Raw genomic sequence first — 22191 nt, 5'->3', positions numbered from 1 at the left:
TCAGATTCATTCACTGGGACACATTTTCAGGGCAGTTGAATGTATATTTAATATTTTCACCAATGGAAAAACAACAGTCTGATGTCGGTGTCTTCACCTGCAGATCTTATGATTTTATGACTTGACATCCAAAACGGTCCAACACAAAGGCATATTGCGCCCCCTCCCCCAACAGACACAGACAACCAGTCTTTGTATTGTTAATTTTGAAAAGTGCACCAGCATCATTACGCTTGCATGTCTGAAAAAGATTAAAAGCAGAATTTACTTTTACCCCAAAGTGGGGGGGGGGGGGGGTAAGAGACAATTTATAAATTTGGAGGTGAAAAAGATGTGCATGTATGAATACAGGATATAATCAAGATTTGTCTTTCTAACTCATTGGTTAGATCAGCTATTTCAGTTAAATCTATCATAGCAGACAAACAGCTGAACAGAAAAGTGTGCCATAATTTAAGGTATGCATGTGCAGAAATGTGAAAAATGACATCAATATTTAGTGGATTTCCTTTTGCAGATGTAACAGCCTTTAAATGCTTCCTCTTGCCTCCAACGATTCTGGTTGAAGGAGTTTGACATGGCATCTCCATAGGAAGGGAAGATGCAAAGAGAAGAAGTGGCCACCTTAAATACCTTCTCCTGATTGGCTTCACTTGTGCATGTAGGTCAAGGGTCAATTAGCTTATCAAACTAATTTGGGGTTCCAAGAATTAGTGCTAAAAGGTATTCAGATCAATAAAACAGGCTTTCAGTATCTTCCTGAAGATGCAGACTTGTTTGGAGGTCTCTGCAGAGTCCACCCTTGCAGTTTCTTCAGCGTCGTCCCTGATGGGGAATATCGGTCAACTCCAGTTTAGTTTTCTATAAAAAGTCCTGTATTTCAACCATAAAACACCAACAGGTACATGACTGGGTCCATTACCGGGTACTCGCCAGGATGCCACTTCCAGATTCGGGTCCAGGTCAGTATTACACTCATGTATTGTCCCTTAAATGGTACATCCTCAGGATCTTCTGAAATCAGTCACCTAGGAACCGACACTTGCAGGAGGCCCAGAACCTTTAAAAAAAAATCCCAGACCTGTTAAACATGAGTTAATATGTAGCACAACTCCAATGTCACAGCTTTAGTCACCTCCATGTTCCAACGAGCTGCCTCTCAACCCCGTCTGTCATCCGGCCGCTGGTGGGTCCATGCAGCTCTTCAGTAAAGACCTGCAAAGACGTAAGAAATTACTTAGTAGACGCCATTACCTTAAATGTTGTTATTTTGGTCTAATGGTTTCCTCAGACACTTTGGCTTGTCAGGGCCAAAGATGCACAGAATCTCCACGTGGACTCAGAGCCCAGTGCTAGTCATCAGAGGAGAACCGCCATTTCCAGGAAAAGGCATCAGTCACATGGAACTTCATTTTCAGCACAACTGCAATGTCACGGCTTTAATCACCTCCATGTTCCAATGAGCATCTTGGCTGCCACCCAAACCCTGTTGCTGTCCAGCCCCTGGTGGGTCCTCGCTGATGGTCCCATGCAGCTCTTCAGTAAAGACCTGCAAAGACGTAAGAAATGCACTTAGTAGACGCCAGGAGCCTAAATGTTGTTGTTTGAGTCTGATGTTTCCTCAGACGCCTTGGCTTGTCAGGGCCAAAGATGCACAGAATCTCCATGTGGACTCAGAGCCCAGTGCTAGTCATCAGAGGAAAAGTATCCGTCATATGAAACTTGGTAGCATCCTAGCAGGCCAACCACGTGCAACGAGGCCCTGGTGAATCCCACGCACCTCCTCAACTTTGCAGGACTTTCCGTGAAAAACGCCCACTTTAAAGTTGCTTTGCAGATTAATTCCCGAAACGAGCAACAGGCAGCTAGAAACTTGATAAACAGCAGCGACGTGGTTTTACATTTAATCCGGCGAGTCTCTTGAAGCATTTAAGTCTGAACGGATCATTTTGTGTCTTGATTTGAAGATGTTGATCAAATTACATCACTGCGATTAATGGCGACGCTTTTATCTTTACAATCAAAAAGAATATTACTTGTCTTACCTCCACTAGGGACCTCCGGAAAAGACCGACGTATTTCTGCGGCTGCCTTTTTAAAGAAACTGCGGCTTCCGGTTAGTGAATGCATGCTATACTGCCATCGTGCGATGTGGAGGGCGTACTGCACCACAAATATTATCCACACAGGGAGCAATGTTTGATTAATTAATTTGGTAAAACACGAATCAAACTGATTTACAAACCTGGAGGACAACAATATTATATATACTGTTTATATAGAGTTTCACTTTTATTATCTAGTTTTTGCTATTTATTTGTAATCACCCGTGTTAGTTATCTCATCAAACAGCCTGCGTTCCCATTATATGCCTTTTTATATGTGCGTAGTGCTCAATGTTGACCACGAGATGTCGCCGTTTCTTCTAAACCAAGTGTGCTACGCCTCTTGATGCTACTTCAGGCCTGTTCCAGTTCCTCACATGCTAATCCAAACCCTTTGTAACTCACTGAGGGGGGGTGTCCATCACATATGTTATGTAGCTTTGTATGACATTGATGGTTTTTTATGACACTAGCCATCATTTTGGTAAAAAAACAAACAAAACAAAAACAATGTAAATGTATGGGGTTGAGGGTGTGTTCCCAACATGTCTTGACTACACTTTAGGGCGTTTCTTTTGTGTGTGTGTGTGTGTGTGTGTGTGTTATTAATTTTAACCACAGGACGACTCGATGCGTCCATTGCATCCTGGGCTTGTCTTGTGCTCCCCTTTTGATTACAGGATGACTAACGCAGGATTATGGTACGCTATGGTACGAGAGCAGCTTCCCGCCGGCATTGCAACACAGGACAGGACAAAACAGGACAGCACGGCTGTGTGTTCTCTTCATGGCAAGTCGTGGCAAGGCCGGACGACAATCGCTCAACATAACATGAGGTAAGACTGGATGTCACCATGTGTGTGTGTGCCTGCATACTTGCTCTCTCACACACACACAAACACACACACACACACACAGATGCCGGATGTGTCCTCCAGCTGTGCAGGCCAAACTCCCAGGGGAGCGCTGAAGGAGTAAAGGAGGGATTTTGTAGGACGGCTAACATGCTAACAACCCTCATGATGGACACAAGCACATGCAGACAAACCCCGGACACTTCATTGGGGACGTGGGAGCGTGGACAGGAGACACAAGACGCTCCTGCAACTGTTTTCGGAGAGGTCGGGAGAGGAGGCGGGAGAGGTGGAAGAAGAAGAAGAAGAAGAGGAGGGGCGGAGGGAGGCTCGGAGGGAGGGGAAAGAGGAGGCCAACTCATCTGACACGAGCAGAGGGCCAAAGAAAGGCAGGAGAGGAGCAGGAGAGACGGCGTGCTGGAAAACTTCACGTCAAAAGAAGACAAAAAGATTGCATGGGAAGTCCTCAAGATCGCAGAGAAGCTGAAGAAACTTTGGAAGTAAGTCTTGTTCAACTTTGATTCTATTTTCCTACTCTGCACTATGCGTGTGTGTGCGTGCTGAGTTATGCCTGACAGATGAAAACGGGGGCAGGGGGAGGAGCTAATGTGCGCCTGGTTGCAGGATTCATGCTCGCTCCGTTGCCTGGAAGCTCCACATGAGCTCCTTTTTATTGGGGAGGCAAAAGTGATGTGTGTGTGCGTTGGGGGGCAATGCGGCCTTTAGTTTAAGGATGTGCTGATGTTAGGTTTTTTTTGTTTTTTTTTTTTACTGTTGTTGCTACTTTTGTCTCATTTGGGGCTCCAGCTACAAACCCTACCCCCCTAAGTACTTCCTAGGGTTCCTTTTCCAGCTTAAAGGACTTGAAGCCCTTTAAAGGACATCTGCAGCTTTAGCTAACAAAACTTCTTTTAAAAAAATGATGATTTAACCTTTTTGGCTGATCAGCTGACAGCACGAGCGATAATGATGACAAAAATTCTGACGAGGAGCGGCGACACGCTTTTGTGATGAATTCGGCTTGCTGTTTGATGCGATCAGCTCGTCTTTTTTGGGGGGGGGGGGTTGTTGAGTTTGAAAAGCAACGAATTGCTTTTGCCTCCACAAGATTTAAAAGTGACTCTGCAAAAGTGCTTTACACACAGAGCCCCCCTCCCCCTCCCTCCATGCTCCTCGGCGGTATGGATGACAGGACAGGAAGTGGAGGGTCAGGGGTCAAGCAGACGGCGACTCATTATCCCGTGCGACCTCCTGCAGGGTTGCTGCTCTCCCACCAGAAGAGAAGATGGGGCGAGGCAGGGAAGGGAGCATGTGACTCGCCGCCATCACGTCAGGGAAATTATTGGACGTACCAGCAGGGCGGGGCGGCAGCAAAAGAGGGCGGGGCTTAGTTGAGCCTGCCTGAGGCCTAACTGCTTTTTGCTTAACAAGACAAGTTAGGCTTTTAGGGCAAATCTGTAAGCTAAAAGTGGGAAGCTAGCACCTTTCTTGTGTGTGTGTGTGTGTGTGAACAGGATATGAACTTTGACCTTGTTTATTCTTGTAAATCTCCCATTTCAAAGGATCTTACCCCAAAACATCAACCTTTAACCTCATTGAAGTCATGAATACTTCGTTCATTCTGTAAGGGAACTGATTGATTGAATGGACGCCACTGCCCCCTACAGGCCAACTCGTGAATAGCAGCCCAAAGCACACACAATCCTAACGTATGGTAGTGTCAATTGTGACGTCATCAATATCATCATCACACGTCATCATCATCACAGTGTCCCTACGTCATAGAAATACCAATTAAAACGTTTTGCAGTTTGATATGATGTTTCAACGTGTTGTGAATAATCTCTGATGTTTGTTTGACGGTCACGTTATAAACAGCCACCAGGGGGCAGTCGTGCCTTTCTCGTTTTATAATGCAAGTCTGCCCTCTAGTGGCCGCGTGGGTAATGACATCAGAATCGGCGACAATGGGGAAAAAAATGTTCTTAAAATAGAAATAATTTGCCACACGTGTTATTCTTTCATCATTTGGTAAAAACTAAATTAAATATTATGTTGACAGTTATGCTATATTCCTCGACAAGTTTGATTTCAGACTTTTGAAGTGTCGTCACATGTTTAATGGCCGCCGATGAAGGTCATAGGTCAGCATCACACTAACTGGCGCTGTGTTGTTCTTCTCGTAGGCGCCACAATGTCATCGCTGCCGCCAGCAGATGTCAGTCACGAAGATGCTAACAACCGCAGCTTCTGGATGGTAAGCTAACGTGTGTGTGTGTGTGTGTGTGTGTTTAAAAAAAAAAAAAAAAAAAGCACATGACCCAAGCATGGCATCGTCCTCGGCAACAAGACTTTCCTTGTTGGCATGAATAGAAGTCATTGTGAGGCCGGACTTCAATGCGGAGTCACACCTGTTTGTGTTCACATGAGCAACATTGGACATTGGAATCCTCTCATATTATTATTATTATTTTATTATGCGGGATCATCATTTAAAAAGAATTTTGCCTTTCAACCAAACAGTGTGAAATTAATTAGGGACACCCTAAGTCCGAGGTAAATAGCAACGTCAAGCTAGCAGCAGGAGGAGGAGCCGTGCGCTCACAACAGATTTATTGTTGTTATCATTTTTATCGGCATCCCAATTTACCGGGTCTGTTGGCCCTTGAACGTAACACCTTTGAGAAGGAGGTTGAAGGTACAAGTTCTTGGGGTGTCTTGGTGTGTTTCCACACATTTACTGAAACGAAGGCTAAAGTAATTGTCTACTGTAATCTACTAAAAGCACAACCGGTGTACTGTGCCGAAACCCGGGATCGAACCAGGGACCTTTAGATCTTCAGTCTAACGCTCTCCCAACTGAGCTATTTCGGCCTGCTGGTTAGGCTGGATGGGAGGTGACAAAGGTCAAAGGGTAGTGTCCAACCGCTCGTGTCATTTAACCGTTTACCCGGGCTGCAGGATGCCTGGTGGGGTACATTGTGGTCAGTGAACACATCACCCTCAGCTTCTAAAAGATTTGAATTTGGTCTCCAGCTCTACGTTATCTAGTTCTACATGTTCTTTCCCAGCGCTTGTTTTTGTGAGGTCACGTGACGTCGCCAGCCATTGTTGCAAACAGACCACAGACAATGCCCGCCACCCCAAATATGTTGTCGGCCGTCAAGATGCTTTCCTTTATTTTCACACACTGGACATTTTAAGGCTGCAGGAGGACGTGCAGCGCTACTCCGCTAGCGGATTAGCATCTGCCGGCCTGCCAACTGGTTCTGTGCTTTGTTTCCGTTGGCCCGCGGTCGGATTCCTCAGCTGGTTGTGTTTAAAGCGTCAGACAAGTGAGGAGCCAGTGCAAACCACAACATAGCACACACACACACACACACATCACGTCCACTCATTGTGATCGTCAGCCTCCCAAATTGTAGAAGAGCCTTTTTTACATTTATGAAGGTTTCACTGTTTGCAGCATCCACAGTGGAATGTAAAATAAACATGGAGTAAACATCGCCATGCGATGTGTTGTCATACTTCCTCTAGACACCCACTTATTTTATTGATATTATTTTATTTATATATCTTTTATGAAACCACAAACATTCTACAGTAATCACTACTTGGATATTTCCAGCTTTTTAAGGAATTAACTAACTAAAAACTATTTTTTAACTAACATGAAAAAAACAAAACTGGCCCTTTGCCAACCTGAACGTGAGTTGTACTGCAACCATCCACCAGAGGGCGGTGTTGCTCTTTAGGCAGTGGAAGTTGCCGTGTTATGTTGTGAGGCTCACACCTGACAACCGTGGCATTCAAAAATAAGGCAAATTTGACGGAAAGTGTGTTTGTGGTGTGGGGGGGGGGCGCTAAGGGAATTTTACAATATGGTGCAACCGTGTTATTTTACTTCAATTTGAAGGTCTTACTTTAGCGGCTACAGGACGTGTTTTTCATGAATATATTTAATATATCTGGCGCCCCCTGGCTGCCGTCCCCAGTACACCCGTCACATGACCTGTGGCCACTGTTGTCATTAGATGGCAGTTCATGACTAGACCTGAGTTGAGGCCTATTTAAGAACTCTATTCATTTTGGAAGCTCAAGGACCAACCTAATGTGATCTCTACTCCTAAGTGGGTGTGTCCTGACCTTAGTCCCGCCCCCTTCTTACAGCCAGGCAACTACCAGCGCACGGTGAAGCGGACCGAGGACGCCTTCCAAGCGTGTAACGACATCGTGGCGTGCTTCCAGGAGAGGGCACGCGTGGAGCGCCAGTACGCCCAGCAGCTCAGCGAGTGGAACCTCAAGTGGAAGCCCGTGGTGGACTCCAGTGAGTGTCGCCCAGCAGCAGCGTCCCCACCCCCGGTGGCGTGACTCCCTAACACGCCTCCTCTTCCTCAGCGCCTCTGTACGGGTCCCTGCTGAAGGCCTGGCGGTCTTTCCTGTCCTCCGCCGACCGCCTGGCCTCCCTGCACGCCTCCATCTGCCGCTCCCTGGTGACGGAGGATGGAGAGCAGGTGAAGACCTGGCAGAAGGACGCCTTCCACAAGAAGCTCTTTGGAGGCTTCAAGGAGTCCCAGGACGCGGAGATGGGCTTCGCTCGGGCTCAGAAGCCGTGGACCAAACGGCTAAAGAAGGTTTGATTCTACACAGCTCGTACTCGCACATCGTTAGCTTGCCCGGCTCCTCCCCTTTAGGGGCGTTACCCCAACAGAAGGGTGCTAAAGGGGGGCGTGATGCTATCTATGTATTCTGCATGTGGTCCCAACCTCTTGGTGCAAATGGAGAGTTTGAATCCTGGTGTGTGTGGCAGCTGGACAAAGCCAGGCGTGCGTACCACCAGGCCAGCCGCAAGGAGCACGCCGCCAGGGAGCGTGAGACGCACGCTCAAGGGAACCCGGACATGGCTGCCGACAAGCAGAAGAAGATCCGTGAGGACAGGGAAGTGGTCCAACAGGAGGCTGAGAAGGTAAGCCACTAAATGAATCATTCAGGGGGCCATTGCTCATACACACGCTGCGGTTGCAGGTCCGAGCCCGCTATGAGAAGGTTCTGGAGGAGGCCAACCGCTACGCTCCTCGCTACATGGAGGAGATGGAGGCCATCTTTGACCAGTCGCAAGATGAAGAGCGCAAGAGGATCATCTTTCTCAAACAAGTCTTCCTCGCCTTGGACAAGCACCTTGACATCACTACCAATGAGAGGTACAAATTAGGAGCTTCCTTCCTTATTTTGGGACCTCATTGTGTTGAGCTACGGCATCAGACTGTAGTAGTACCTCAACTGACCAGTAGGGGGCAGCAGTGTGCCGCAGGGCGCCCAAGCTGGCGGTGAATGAAAGGAAAAAGAGTAAGACTCGCTGTTAGCTTACCTGCAAACACTTTCGTCGTCATTTATACTCTGGTAAGGCTTATTTGACACATTATATCAACACTCGTGGTCATTTATACTGCGGCAAGACTTATTTGACACATTATATATAAACACTCGTAGTCATTTATACCGCGGCAAGACTTATTTGACACATCATATCAACACTCGTCGTCATTTATACTGCGGCAAGACTTATTTGACACATTATATATAAACACTCGTATTCAATTAGTTTGCCTTCCATTTATGAACTTAGTTAGACTTTGAGCTTCGTGTTGTTGGCGGCTTTTCGCGATAATCTTTGCTTTACTTCCGGCTTTTTCAGTCAACTCGCTTCCTGATTGGCTATTGTGTGTCCCCGTGACAATCACAAACCGAGGCACAGGCATAACGATGATGTTACTACTGTTTGTCATTTAATGACATTAATGATCCATCACGGTGCCACAGCGTGTACTAAACAACACAAACAACATTTATATTGTTCTTGTGCAGCGTGAGAGAAGTGTACAGCGAGCTACACGACACAGTGGCGGCCATCGATGAGCAGGAGGACCTACGATGGTGGAAGAACAACCATGGACCTGGCATGCCCACCGACTGGCCGCACTTCCAGGTCTGTGCTGTACACTCTCGTCAACCTGAAACTTTGTCCCTTTCTCTTTTGTGTGCCTTTTAAAGATTTATTTATTTTAAAGCTTTATTCGAGGCCTGAGGCATTGTGAGTGTTTGGTGAAGCTAATAGCTAGCCAGTGTGGCGAGGTGTTGCTACGCCATTAATGTAGTTCTTGGGTGTAAACAATGTTAATAACAATCATACTAATAATGTCAATGAAGCTAGGTTAATATGCAGGTCACATTATGGAAATGGGGCCTTGTTGGTGCCCCATTATGTGCATTCTTAGCTGATTCTTTATCTGTTTTTATATCTTTACAACACTGAAAAGAAGTCCCCCAAAAAGTCCACTTTTCCTTTTGTACCGTATCTTATGTCCACTCAGCGTTACACGCATCATGTATCATACGTTGTCAGTTGTCATACATCATACGAAGTATCCAGTTAAAATATGCTAACAAGCTAGCTAAAACATAGCAATCCTAATAAATTTTCTTGGAATTCTGTTCAGGAATGGGCGCCTGAGAAGAAAAGTAAAAAAGGGAAGAAGGAAGTTGAGCAGAAAGGAACGTTAGAGAAGAAGTGAGTGGATTAACCCCCCCCCCCCACACACACACACACACACACCAAACATGACGAAACGATGATGTGCAGCGATGCGTTCACTGACCTTGTCTCTTCACGTTAGCGAGGTGCTGAAGATCAGCGGCGTGAGGGTGAGGGCGCTGTACGACTACGTGGGCCAGGAGACGGACGAGCTCTCCTTCAAAGCAGGTCGGCTTCCCTGCCACGCGCTCGTCAGATGTTGCTTTGATGTCCGTGATGACCTGTCAAAACTCGTACTTCGTTTCCTTGCAGGCGAGGAGTTTGTCAAGACGGAAGAAGAAGACGACCAAGGCTGGTGTCGGGGGGTGAAGGACGGCGGCTGCGAGGGGCTTTACCCCGCTAATTACGTAGAGGTAGTCGAGCAGGAACGGAAAGTGGATGGGGGGGGGGGGGGGGGCACGCTGTAAAAAGACAATGTAGCTGTTAGCCAAAGATCTGTGAAGATTTGAACCCTCCAGACATTTGAATTGAGAGGTTTATGCTAGGCGCCAGTTGGTGCCAGTTCGCTCCAATATAATTTGTGTCGCCATTAAGGTGCCCAGTGGCATGCTGTGGCTCAAACTGGCTCGTTGTGGCCCGTAACGGCGACAAAAATTGCGTTTGGCGGCAAGAAAATTTCAAAATGTTTAAAATCTTCGTCCACCAAGTGGAACCAAATGTCACAAACAATCCGCCTATTGGAATCCACTGGAATGTAATGGCGCGAGCCAAGTTGCGCCAATGATGCTAGGAGTCCACTGGGCCGGCGCCGGTTGGTGCCAAAGATTATGTGATTATGTGCGTTATTCGACGATCCACTACGCGCCAATCACGTCATCTTTGGCACCAACTGGCGCCGGCCCAGTGGACTCCTAGCATTAGCTTCACAACTAGCACGCTAACGCCAAGATGTTTGCCTACATTCTCTTCACCAGCAGTCGCTCGCTCTTAGCGGTGTCGCTAATAGTTCATTTGAGCAAAGATGAACTTTTTTCTATCGCTTCTTTTTGTGTTTTTATTTTATTTAAATGTCACAAACAAGATGGAGCCACCTTTTAGAATATCAGCTTTTATGTCAGTCCCCAAAAGTATCACATCAGACAGTCAACATTGGACCATAGTACCAAGAGGGTCTGAGTCCTAAATACAGCCCCAAACAGAACCCCCCTGCTACTCGTCTTTAGGCTGCCATCTACTGTACGGAGTTGGAAGCACAGAGTCCTGTCTTCATGTTTATCAGCCAGGGCCAAATGTATTTGTGGCGGGCTTCCACAAATTAAATGTAGGGAAACACAATAAGAAATACATTTAAACAAAAAAAGACAAACTACTTAGACTAGGAACAAAGAGTGCTTGGCTTCCCGGTGCAAATCTATGTTGTGTATTTCTACGTCATTGGAAGCACATGTTGCTTTGTTTTCATGCCAAGCTAATCAGACCAATGCTGGTTCCCCGTGTGATGGGTTCTCCAGGTCAATAACACTATTGGTGCTTTTTTTTAAAGTTTTTTTTATTGCGCTTGGAACAAAGATGACTTTTATGTGTTTTTTAAATCATAAAAAAATGGTGTCAGAAACGGCTTGTTTAAAGAACAGGCTAAAGGTAGCATCACTCGAGACTGAAGTCAACAAAATGCTAAACCACTTTTCTTTCTTGAAAGAACGTTGTTTATTCCTATCAACGTATTTCTATGAATGTGTATGTCTTATTCATGGTATAGATATATAGATATAGATATATATGTGTGTAACTTTTCACACCAGAATCTCTTATTAGCTCTTTTGTGTAGGAAATAAACTCTTGACCGTAGAAATCCAAAGATTGTGACGTGTGTGGTGTGTGCCAGTGATGTGACTCATCACGTCCCCCCTGTGGGGAGTCTCCACCCGTGTCAGACGTCTCATGTGGCGACTGGAAGCGCACACAGAGTCACTTTCCAGACTCGGGGTGATGGGGGTCAAACGTTACTCTTTATCCAGACAGCACTAGTGGAGTCAGGCATCAACATGGCCGCCAGCCTGTTTGAGAACGATGATGAATCACACACACACACACACATTTCATGCATGTTGTGACGTATAATGCATGTTGTGTTTTCCTCACATTGACAGGATGATTGCTTTTGATGTTAAATCAGTGGTGTGCAACCTGCGGCCATCAGTGTCGTCAAGTTCCACGTCATGTCTAGGTTTGATTTTCCTTCGTCCTTCCTCTAAATCATGCTCTTATTTTGGTATATCCATTTCCTGTTTTGCACAATTTTGACCTTGTTCTTAGACACCAAGTGGTCTCAGCTGTGTTCAATGGTGAGTTCAATGACCTCTACTTCTGCTTTGCTTTGGATTTTTGTATTTTAACATTTTGTTGTGTCGTCCGCTGTGAGTCCTGCCGCTCTCGGTGAGCTCAACTTGATTTGTTATTAGTGTATCCAAATGTAAATAATATATAGTATATATATATTAATAAAAATGCAGATAAAACAATTAAAAATAAAGTTTGTTGAATTGCATCCAAAGAAGGGCCACTGTCAAAACAAAACAAAACAAAGCGTGTAGTAAAATGATAAGGCATAAAGTGTAAATATTACCAGAATAAAGTTGACATTTAGAAAGTTAAGCCTTATAAAAATCATAAATAATGCTAATTTAAAAATGACATTCTATTGGATTCTTAACACTCCAGCATTAGTAGTTTTTAAAGCACTAATGAAAAAATAGTTTTATTTTGTATACAATGAATAAAAGCACCATTTATTGAAATATCTTTATTTTAAGTGCATTATTTTATAATGAATAAATATGGTGTTTCATAAACATTTAAAATGCGTATTTCATCCTAAACACTTTCATTATGAGCATTTAAGTATCTTAATTCTGGGGTCAAGGGTCATGCAGGGGTGTGTCACATGTATGTTTCATGATCATTTTAAGTAACGTGCATGTCTGTCTTCTGTGCTTTGTCTTTGTGCAGTGAAGAGATGACACCTAAAAAAAAAAAAAGACAAGTCGTCCACAGAGCGCCCGCCGGGTCCTGCAGCCAACCGGCAAGTAGATGAAGACGAGGCTGGGCTGCGAGTCGTCCCTCATCTTGTTGTGCATCGCATTTATGAGGCCTGACAAGCCGGGTCCGCGACCTGAGTGCTTGTTTTTGCCGAGCGTTCTTTGCCAGCGTTGACTTTTTGTTGTTTTTGGCCTCCGTCCACCAAAGCGCTTTCAAGTTATTAACATTAACATCTCACAAACACGACTGCTTGACTTTCTACAAGTCAAACATTCGCTCATCTCCGAGACCGCTTTGACAAGCTAACAAAGGCCATGCCATGCCAAGAAAATACTCCAACTTTATTTGCATAACGCAACAAAAACACACGTTTTTCAAATCTATTATTGATACCTACGAGGCCAACACCAGTGATATCCATATCACCGGTTCCTCTTCCTCTTCAGTACTTTTTAAAACTGTAGTTTAGTTCATATCATAGCATGAAGAATACAAATATTTTAATAATCACATGACTTATTAAATTCATAACATGGTAATTCTGTAAATTATTTGAAGCCCTGAAGTATATAGAGGCATTTACAAACTAGCCAAGCTAATACCAACAAGAGGAAATATATCAATGACTACTTTTAAGAATGAAAACTTAATTCACAATTAACTTATGGCGCAGTTTACGATCGACAAGCGTTTCAGACAAACATTATCTCAAATGATTGATGTATCGATATTTTGATTTGAGAATCCATTTCAAATCACGAACGACCGGTATCGGCAGTATCGATATTTCTGTATCGACCTCGAATGCCACCGATGCTAATCAACGCCAGGTAGCTTGATGCGAGCACTCCAATGCGGTGAGTCGATGGAAACGCTAAAACCTCTGTTTTATTTCACATATCAGTTAAAAGTTCCACATTTATATATTTTTTACATTATTCATGTGTTAGCTAGCTAGCTAGCTAGTTAGTTAGCTAGCTAGCTAACTAGCGTCGTTAGTTAGCTAGCTAGCTAACTAGCTTAAGTAGCTAGCGGAGCGACCGCTAACTTCCTTTTCGGTTCCTCGTTCCGTCGTTTTAAATTCCGCTCATCTTCCGCCATCAGCGGTTCCTTTTACACAGCGGGCGTACGAACGAACAGCTTGTTTGACAGACCAATAAAGCATGATGACCTCATCGTCGCCAATTTGGATGGGACGGAAATGCCCGCCTAGTTGGCCGCCATTAGTGTCCGTCATCATACCGGGATTGCCTCACTACCGATAAAGTGCTTCAACCGAGGACTTATGCCGGTAAATATACCATCATACAATCTTTATTTTGTATGAATTTCCCTTTATGAAGTTTATTGTATTGTTCCATGTAATGTTACATTCTTGTGATCCTCTATCCTCCATCAGGGGGCGCTACAGCGCCGCCGCCACCCCCCCCCCCCCCTCCACCAGGCCCAGCATGAAATATGCACGACGGGACGGCAGCCTGAAGGGAAAATGTCTTAATTCCCTCATCTCTCACGCGCTGACAGCAAGAACTTTGTGTTGCCGTGGTGACGGCCGACCAGGCGTGAGCCGTAATTAAGCGAGCCGCCGAACCCGCTTGGACGGCTCGTTAGATTTCCGCAAGTCAATGAGGAAAATCACGGCGTGCCCCCGGCGGCCGCGGTGACGCCTGATGTTTGAGTGTGTGTGTGTGTGTGTGTGTGTGTGCGTTGGAGAAATGAGTCACCTCAAAAAAAACTGCAACTTTTTCATCTGGATGTCACTCACGCTCCTCCATCTTATCCAAAGGATCCCACTTAAACCCTGCACTTGAATGCATCACCAGGCTGTGGAAATTCACCAGGAAAGGCCGACAGGTCAGCAGAGCAAGGCAGAGCGCTCAACCTTCCCCAGAGGAGGGATGAGGTGTGTTGACATCATTTAAAAATGCAATTAGCCTAATTACCAGCAAAAAGTATATTTGTGTATGAAGGTCACGTTAACCCTTCGCCGTCTTCCCCGCACAGCCCGAGGCAGACTCTACTGGTGATGCTTCCCACTCGTGGCGGACCCCAATGCAGGGTGACTTCAGAGTCGCAGGTGAGGAAATGCGTTGGCTTGAGTGCCGTCACCCACGGGAACATGGCAGGACAGGAGGGCAATTCCTCGACTTCCAGGAAGGACAAATACTGGTGGATTCAGAGACGTACGCTCCTAGCATGTTTGACCTTTTTATTTCGCTAACAGACGAAGAAACATAAACGCAGCAGACCGTGATGTACTTCATACTTATAATACTCATATTTATAGTACTCTCATTGCCGATACCACTTAATGCGTCCATTGATGTTGATATTGCCGATACTGTGATATCAGACGGATACCAGCGTAGGTTGATTTTAATTTTACATTTAGCAATTTTTTTGATCAAATGTTTCTAAAATCTAAGGAACATATACTATCTACAATCTAAGGAACATATATCTACAAATAATAGTTTTTATTTTCATTGATTTTGCATAGGGCTGCACGGTGGAAAAGTGGTTACCGCATAGACCTCACAGCTAGACAACCAGTGTTCAATTCCATATTCGGTCATCTCTGTGTGGATTTTGCATGTTTTCTCCGGGTACTCCGGTTTCCTCTCCCATTCCAAAAACATGCTAGGTTAATTAGCCACTCCAAATTGTCCATAGGTATGAATGTGAGTGTGAATGGTTGTTTGTCTATATGTGCCCTGTGATTGGCTGGCCACCAGTCCAGGGTGTACCCCGCCTCTCGCCCGAAGACAGCTGGGATAGGCTCCAGCACCCCGTGACCCTTATGAGGATGAGCGATTTTGCATAATTTAGTTTTGCTCAAAGCCCCGTTTCTATGGCAATGGCGTGTGCAAGCATGGCGAAGCGGTCAACCAATCCAAACAAGATGGCCACCGGATGAGCAATCCACGCTTCAGGCCGTACGAGCGTATAGCAAGCTAGCAACCCCCCAGGACACAACAGCAACAGTCATGCCCATTCCACATCCCATCCATCCATTTTCTATGACACTTTTCCTCACTAGGGTCGCGTCGGTATGCTGGAACCTATCCCAGCTGCCTTTGGGCGAGTCGCCAGCCAAACCAAGGCCCATTCAAAATATATGGACCGATAGTTTAATCCCTTGTAGACAAACTTTGCAATAAAAAGTGCCTTATTTGGCCTTATGTAGCTAAAAAAGCTAAATATAAGAAATAAGTGTCAAGGTGCGACCATATTGTTTGATTACTACGGAACATAAGCGTGTTCATGCCTAATGTAGCGGCCTGGGAGTCTCAAGTGAGAATAAAAGACGGAAGGGAATAAAGGTGTTTGTTAAACGTAGCTCGTTAAACGTAGAAGAATATGTGAAGAGAGGAGCTCTCGTCATGTCATCGAGCCCATAAAGGATAAAGACTCTTCACTGTAAACGTCAACCAGGGGAATAAAAGTAGAAGTGAAGAACATTTCCAGTCTGTAAAACAGGCACAGATGCACAAATAATGAACATCTGGTGACAGGTTTCATGATGGGGGGGGGGGGGGGGGGGGGGGGGTTAAATCATTGGTGGTGCTGAAGATGCAAGGAGGAGGAGGAGCTGGCAGTGAGAAGGTTAACTGAAGCTTGAACATCCTGCCTGAAGAGCCAGATGGTCATGTGGCGCACTCGGAGTGGCGTGCACAGCTCCCCCTGCTGGAGCCTGCGCGCACGCACATGCGCACACGGAGTTCACACATCAGCCTGGCAGCGTGTTAACATCGCTCACGATTCCCAAGTCGATTACATCCTTCCCCCTCGCAATCCTCCTTTCATTTCCTGGTCTCAGTCTGATGCTCCCAGTTAATTGGCTACTGTCTAATTGCTGCTCATTAGCGACACTAAGCAAAGATCTCCCCCCCCCAGCCCCCCCCTGTTTCTTCTTCTCTTTTTTCTCCTCGCCTGCTTGCCGCATCACTTGTCGCTGAGTTGCTCTACTTCCTCCCAAGTGGACACGACGGGCCTGAGTGAGCACACTAGCTTCAGCAGCTCTCACACAAGTATTATGGGATGGCAGGGAAGTCAGGTGATGCAACACAGTGAGAACACGCTGTACACACTGGCGGGGAAAGCCTCTTCCTTAGCGACACACGCAGGTGGACATCCGTACGTGAGGGAGAAATACGGTGGCGGGCTGTAGTGACGTCATGTCATAGCGATGACGACGACAGCGGCAACCAGCATAGTCGTGATAGACTACGATACCAGCAGGAAGAGAGGCAACAACCAGAACATAAGCATGACGGAAACAGAAACCCAACAAGACATTGAATGGTGAGCAAATGGGAACAGGAACAGCGGCGACAATAACAACACCTGCAACTGCAACAACGAGAACAGCAGCAACAAGCACAATGGCAACACCAACGGAATGGGGACACAAAACAACAAAAGGGCTGCACAAGCATCAACAAGAAGAGCAACAACAACCACCACCATTCGTGACAGCAGCAACAAGCATGGCAGCAACCATAGTGGCAACAGGACAAGAGCACCATCAACCACTAAAACACTAGAAACAACAGCAGCAAGAACACTGCCATCAAGAACAGCAACAACAAAAATGACAGCAGCAACTATGACAACAACAACAACACGCACTTTAGCAGACACTAGCATCAACAGAAACAATGGCAACAACAACAACACCTGCGATAGCAACAACGAGAACACCGGCAACAAGCAAATAGCAACCACAGTGTCAATAATGACAACAGGAACAGGACAGGACTAAAACAGTAGAAACAACAGCAGCAAGAACACCGGCATCAAGAACAGCAACAGCCTCAGGAATAACGGCAACAACAAAAATGACAGCAACAGCTATGACAACAACAACAACACGCACTTTAGCAGACACTAGCATCAACAGGAACAATGGCAACAACGAGAACACGGCAACAAGCAAATAGCAACCACAGTGTGGATAGGGCCACCAAGAACAGGACAAGAACGCCCCCACCAAGAAGAAACGGCACAAACACAATCCCGCACCCCCATCCTCTGATGTGCCTTGAGAATGATTTACAAGTCAGGACCAGGCCCTGCAGGATTAGATTAGTCTCCTGGCTCCCGCAGCCCCCGGAGACGAATGACACACGGCCAACGCCAGAGCGGAGACGACGGATCGATAAATATCATGGAGGGAGGCGGAGAGAGAGAAGAAGTGTATTTAAAATACGACTCCACTCCGACGCCGTCGCAACCTTTCTGACCAACAAATGCACTCTCTTGTTTGACGTGCGTTGCATCAAAACCTCCTTTGTTGCCTCCAGACCGGAGTCCACGTCCCTCAGCCTGGTGGCTCCAGACCAGAGTCCACGTAGCTTCAGGCTGGTGGCTCCAGATCAGAGTCCACGTCCTTCAGCCTGGTGGCTTCAGATCAGAGTCCACGTCCTTCAGCCTGGTGGCTTCAGGCTGGTGGCTCTAGACCGTAGTCCACGTCCCTCAGCCTGGTTGCTCCAGACCGGAGTCCACGTCCTTCAGCCTGGTGGCTTCAGATCAGAGTCCACGTCCTTCAGCCTGGTGGCTTCAGGCTGGTGGCTCCAGACCGTAGTCCACGTCCCTCAGCCTGGTGGCTCCAGACCGGAGTCCACGTCCCTCAGCCTGGTGGCTTCAGGCTGGTGGCTCCAGACCGTAGTCCACGTCCCTCAGCCTGGTGGCTCCAGACCGGAGTCCACGTCCTTCAGCCTGGTGGCTTCAGCTGAGGGAGTTGGGCCTCCACATTTTTGATGAGTCATGCTTGCTGGTCTCCTAGCACTTCTGGTCATAGGTGTCCATACAGGTGCCTGGAGACTTACATGACGTCCCTCTAGGTCCTGTTCCTTGGGATGATTCCACGGGTGGGAAGAGTTTTGTAGAAGGACAAAAGTGAAAATGAAAGTGAGTGACGGGTGAGGGGGAGTCTGGACAAAGAAAAATGAACGGAAGGAGGAGAGAGAAGGAAGTGGGCGATAGGGCCGCCAATGAGAGGTTGTCATGGTAACAAGTGATCATGATGAGGATGATCAGCAAAGCAAAGAAGGCGCATCATCACGTCAGACATGACCCGTCGATGCCAGAGAAAAAGTCATCAAGGTTCTCAATCAGATGTTTCTTTAGACATCTTCAACCTCAGGAGGTAGAGCGGGTTGTGTAGTAGCCACAGGGTTTGAATCCCGCATCCATTATCCCTTGGGCACCCACTTTGGCCCCCCCAGGGATGCCTTGCTGACCAAGATGCTGATCCGGTCTCCCAGGTTCTGCCCCCCAGGAGGACGAGTTGATCTGCTCATCTATGCATATCTTGTCCACATGCACCGTCGGCACAAATTCTTTGGGCTCTTTTGTCTCCTTGGAGCGTTCTGACCCCCCCACGTCCACCCCCCATGATTACTTTGGAAGAGCTCTTAATAAGGCAAATGCTGCAAAAGGACGAGGCTCAGCCAACTGTACTTAAAGTATTCAGCTGGCTCAGGAGTTTTCCACGGGATGGGTGTCAGGGATCCATAAAAGTTGAGTTAAGGCATCAGGTGTGTCGGCACAGCTGCTTCGAGTCGTTCAGTCAGCTCCCGTGCGGCTCCACCGAGGTCACTTTGTCTTCCCACAAGACACGCGAGCGAGGCCATCGGCTGAAATGACAAAAAAGTCCGAGCGCAGTGGAACCTCGAAGTAAAAGCCACACAATACGGAATACAAGCAACATTCCGGGCTGGAAAAATGTGGCATGAAACTTGTGAATTTGCACCGCCGTCACGCGTGAGGCTCAGGCTCGCCGAGGCCTCAGCGAACCTGCGCTTGTAGCTCATTGGTCAAGGCTCGTTAGCTGCTTTTAGCACAAAGCTGGCAATCATCTGAGACCTTTTGGGCCTTGATGCTACATAAGCGCTAACAGTCTCCATAAAGGTCAACCGTCTACTTACTTGCTGGTGCTCAAGTCTTTTCACAGTGACTGCGTTGCCATGGTGATAAATCTGTTTGCTTACCTGCGACATGCAGCCTTTCTCCCTCAAGTCTGAGCGATGTGAAACCGTCTGGCTGCTTGTTTCTGCTGAGAAAGTAAAAGTTGCTGAGTGATCGGACAACCCGGCGTCTCCGTCTACCGCCAGGCCAGAGAAGACAGGACAAAGACGCGGAATGATGTTTGAGTCTGTCTCGCCTCGCCTTGCCGGGAGGGACGCTGGAGCCGTGAACCTCAGCAGGGACGCATGCAAATCTGTCAGCAGCGGCGGCCTAACGGCTAATTGACTTTGGGAGGCATGAGCAGCCCGTAAATAACTCTTGATGCACTTATCTCAGATGAGCAGGAGCTACTGCTTCTGCTGCGTGATGCTAATTGTCTTTTTGCCACGTCACCATCCATCCAGCTGTGGAAAGTTTGGACAGAGAACTTTAGTAAGGGGAGGAAAAGTGGAGGGTAAAGGCTCATTATTCTCTGTATCATGAAGGAAATACCTCCGTCATCCACACATTTGTGAGTAAAAAAGAAGCTAAAAAGCAGAATTTGCTACACATCGTAAAATGCAGCCTGGATCTCAGTCAGCTGCAGGTTTGGTTAGTTTAAAAATGTGACTGTATAGTTAGCAGTGGCATTATTAGGACTCTTTTAGGGGGGCTTCAGCCCTCCGTAAATTCTTAAGCCCCCCCCTAAATAATTTCATATAATAGGGCAAAAGCAGGCTAATACTAGCCTACTTGTAGTAGTAGTAATCAGAAAAAGAATAATAATGATAGTAATAATAATAATAGGCTAATTAATAATATAATAATGATTATTATATAATTGATCACTATCCAATGGACAGAATGGATTGTAGTGTAGATTGTGTGTACTTGTGTACATTTAATGGTGGAGTATTTCTACTAAATCTGTCCAAAAGTGGGAAAGTTATATCCCGGTTCTTGTTCCTTATTTGTTTTTTGGATTTTTTTGAATGTGTACTACATTCATTCATATCATGTGCATCTCCAGTGGGCTAAGCCCCCCCGTCCTCAGAACCTAGTGCCGCCCCTGGTTAGCACTGTAGCACTGTAGCCTCATGTAGCGATGCTAGTGTCCTCCCAGTCCTGAATGTTACCTTGTTGTATGTGATGGATGACATCTATTACTTTGTGCAGGCTTATGTTTTGTAAAAACACTTGGGAGACAAAATCTTAAAAATAGGATGGCCCAACGTCCTGTTTGCCCTCAACATGTCCTCTTTTCACATCCTGTCCTGGCTGCCTATTTTTATTAGAAAGTGATTGAACATGTCCTGCTTCTCATTGTTTTTCATTAAATTAGGGCACTGCGTGTGTCGTAATCCCCGAGAGGTTGTTGCATGGAATTGTTTAGTGGGAAAAAAAAATGCCAAAAAACAGCAAAATGTATACACGGAGTTGAAATCTTGTAAAGTTCTTGTGACTTTATAGGGAAAATTTATCCAAAAATATTGGTCACATTCCACAACTTATGGTTGTTTGTCTATACCACCAGTCCAGGGTGTTCCCCGAAGACAACTGGGATAGGCTCCAGCACCCCTGTGACCTTTGTGAGGATAAGCATTAGAAAATGAATGAATAACAAAGCATCCAATTTAAAGTGGCAGTGCCATCGTCATCCATGTTGCCATGGCGCTCGTCTCCTCCCAGCTTTTCAGTGCTTGTGTGATGCGTAGACGGGCGTGCAGCTGTGTTGTGTATGCGTGTGTGCGTGTAAGAAGCTTCCAACAGTGGATGATGTGCTCCAGAAAGTGCTGTCACGCCAGCGCCTGTTTGCAAGAAGACAAAAAACAAGGTTTCTAGGTTGATGCAGGACGTGCTGCCGCTGTTTTTTTTCCATCCTCAGTCACATTTGACGGTCCTTTCCATTATCATCATCCCATCATCCTCCCCTGCTGCTGCCGCTGCGTCTGTTGCGCGTCTCGGTGTGGCCCAGTTGTGTTGTGACACACGGCATAGGTCACCGTTTACCCTCAATTATTGCCTGCAGGGTTTCAAACACTGACATTCTTCCCTCTCACGTCTTTTCTTTGCACCTCAAAGTTCATGCTTCAATCGGCGGTAGCAGCTTCTTGGATTCGGAGTGACGACGGACGAGAGTGACCGACACTTTACTCGGCATGACAGCTCGTTAAGTGAGGATCGATCATTCGCGGGAATGGCCGAATGAGAGGCGACACTGTGACGACACGCCGTGATATCATCTCTCACTTGTCTCTTCATTGGAACTGCTATGTTTATTATTATTATTATTTTTCTTTTTCCAGGCCTCTGCTGAGTAGCGCCCCCTATGGATTTGACCAAAATGAGCCCCCGCCACCAGTTTCAATGATCATCACCAAATTTGGTGGAGACGTCTATCATCAGTCGGACATTTTGATTTGGACTGGTCAATTAGGTGCAAAAGCTGGGGTCATATTTTGATGAACCCCTCCTAGAAACCGAAAGACCAAATAAGTCCAAATTTGGGTTTGGAAGAACTTTCCCCTACGCCATAAGCATGCTGAGAAACTGACACCAGTTTTGCCGATCATGTCTAAATTCGGTGAAGACGTCTATTATTGTTTCTGACACATTTCCACACAAGCTATCCCGCTAAAGTCCAAAAACGGATCCAGTACGTTTGAAGATATGATTGTACATTATTACAGATGCTGATCCTTGTGTGCCT

General features: G+C 46.3%; 1 protein-coding gene, 2 long non-coding RNA genes and 3 other non-coding genes across 9 annotated transcripts; 2 read left to right on the top strand and 4 right to left on the bottom strand.

Annotated features, from left to right (window-relative positions):
* Positions 1 to 5: 5 nt before the first annotated feature.
* Positions 6 to 2153, bottom strand: LOC144901898 (uncharacterized). Its single transcript, XR_013630052.1, has 5 exons — positions 2046 to 2153; positions 1448 to 1549; positions 1136 to 1215; positions 923 to 1060; positions 6 to 825 (listed from the first exon to the last, which is right to left on the bottom strand). It is a non-coding gene; the product is annotated as an uncharacterized LOC144901898 (long non-coding RNA).
* LOC131103876 (small nucleolar RNA SNORD88) lies at positions 1281 to 1371 on the bottom strand. The gene has a single exon (XR_009119712.1). It is a non-coding gene; the product is annotated as a small nucleolar RNA SNORD88 (small nucleolar RNA).
* LOC131103875 (small nucleolar RNA SNORD88) lies at positions 1615 to 1705 on the bottom strand. Its single transcript, XR_009119711.2, has one exon. It is a non-coding gene; the product is annotated as a small nucleolar RNA SNORD88 (small nucleolar RNA).
* Positions 2154 to 2640: 487 nt separating the features above from the next.
* LOC131102937 (protein kinase C and casein kinase substrate in neurons protein 3) lies at positions 2641 to 12948 on the top strand. Of its 4 annotated transcripts, none has more exons than XM_078797426.1 (11): positions 2641 to 2941; positions 3024 to 3459; positions 5146 to 5216; positions 7130 to 7286; positions 7358 to 7593; positions 7770 to 7925; positions 7985 to 8160; positions 8825 to 8945; positions 9457 to 9527; positions 9634 to 9719; positions 9804 to 11916. In XM_078797426.1, exons 3-11 carry the CDS (start codon positions 5154 to 5156, stop codon positions 9956 to 9958), a joined length of 1221 nt encoding a protein of 406 aa, XP_078653552.1. In that variant the 5' UTR covers positions 2641 to 2941; positions 3024 to 3459; positions 5146 to 5153; the 3' UTR covers positions 9959 to 11916. The 4 variants fall into 4 exon arrangements, with proteins under 4 accessions (XP_078653552.1, XP_078653551.1, XP_078653553.1 ...); XM_078797427.1 differs by having other exon boundaries at positions 2643 to 3459; positions 9804 to 9904; positions 11642 to 11916; XM_078797428.1 differs by adding an exon at positions 12501 to 12948 and having other exon boundaries at positions 2644 to 3459; positions 9804 to 9904.
* On the bottom strand, positions 5761 to 5833 carry trnaf-gaa (transfer RNA phenylalanine (anticodon GAA)). The gene has a single exon. It is a non-coding gene; the product is annotated as a tRNA-Phe (tRNA).
* Positions 12949 to 13617: 669 nt separating the features above from the next.
* Positions 13618 to 22182, top strand: LOC144901848 (uncharacterized). The gene is made up of 4 exons (XR_013629956.1): positions 13618 to 14433; positions 14535 to 14607; positions 21564 to 21655; positions 21788 to 22182. It is a non-coding gene; the product is annotated as an uncharacterized LOC144901848 (long non-coding RNA).
* The last annotated feature ends 9 nt before the right edge of the window (positions 22183 to 22191 follow it).

Source organism: Doryrhamphus excisus, linkage group LG16, assembly GCF_037039965.1.
Source record: "Doryrhamphus excisus strain RoL-2023G ecotype Guam linkage group LG16, RoL_Dexc_Guam_v1.1, whole genome shotgun sequence".
Taxonomy (NCBI): Eukaryota; Metazoa; Chordata; class Actinopteri; order Syngnathiformes; family Syngnathidae; genus Doryrhamphus; species Doryrhamphus excisus.
This window is presented reverse-complemented; position numbering and strand designations above follow the sequence as displayed.

What these genes read in the sequence shown, in the direction of transcription:
- LOC131102937 (XM_078797426.1), top strand. Translation starts at nt 5,154, where the DNA reads ATGTCATCGCTGCCGCCAGCAGATGTCAGTCACGAAGATGCTAACAAC. An exon ending in GGACCAAACGGCTAAAGAAG is followed by an intron (nt 7,594 to 7,769) that starts GTTTGATTCTAC and finishes TGTGTGTGGCAG; the next exon opens with CTGGACAAAGCCAGGCGTGC. An exon ending in CCGACTGGCCGCACTTCCAG is followed by an intron (nt 8,946 to 9,456) that starts GTCTGTGCTGTA and finishes AATTCTGTTCAG; the next exon opens with GAATGGGCGCCTGAGAAGAA.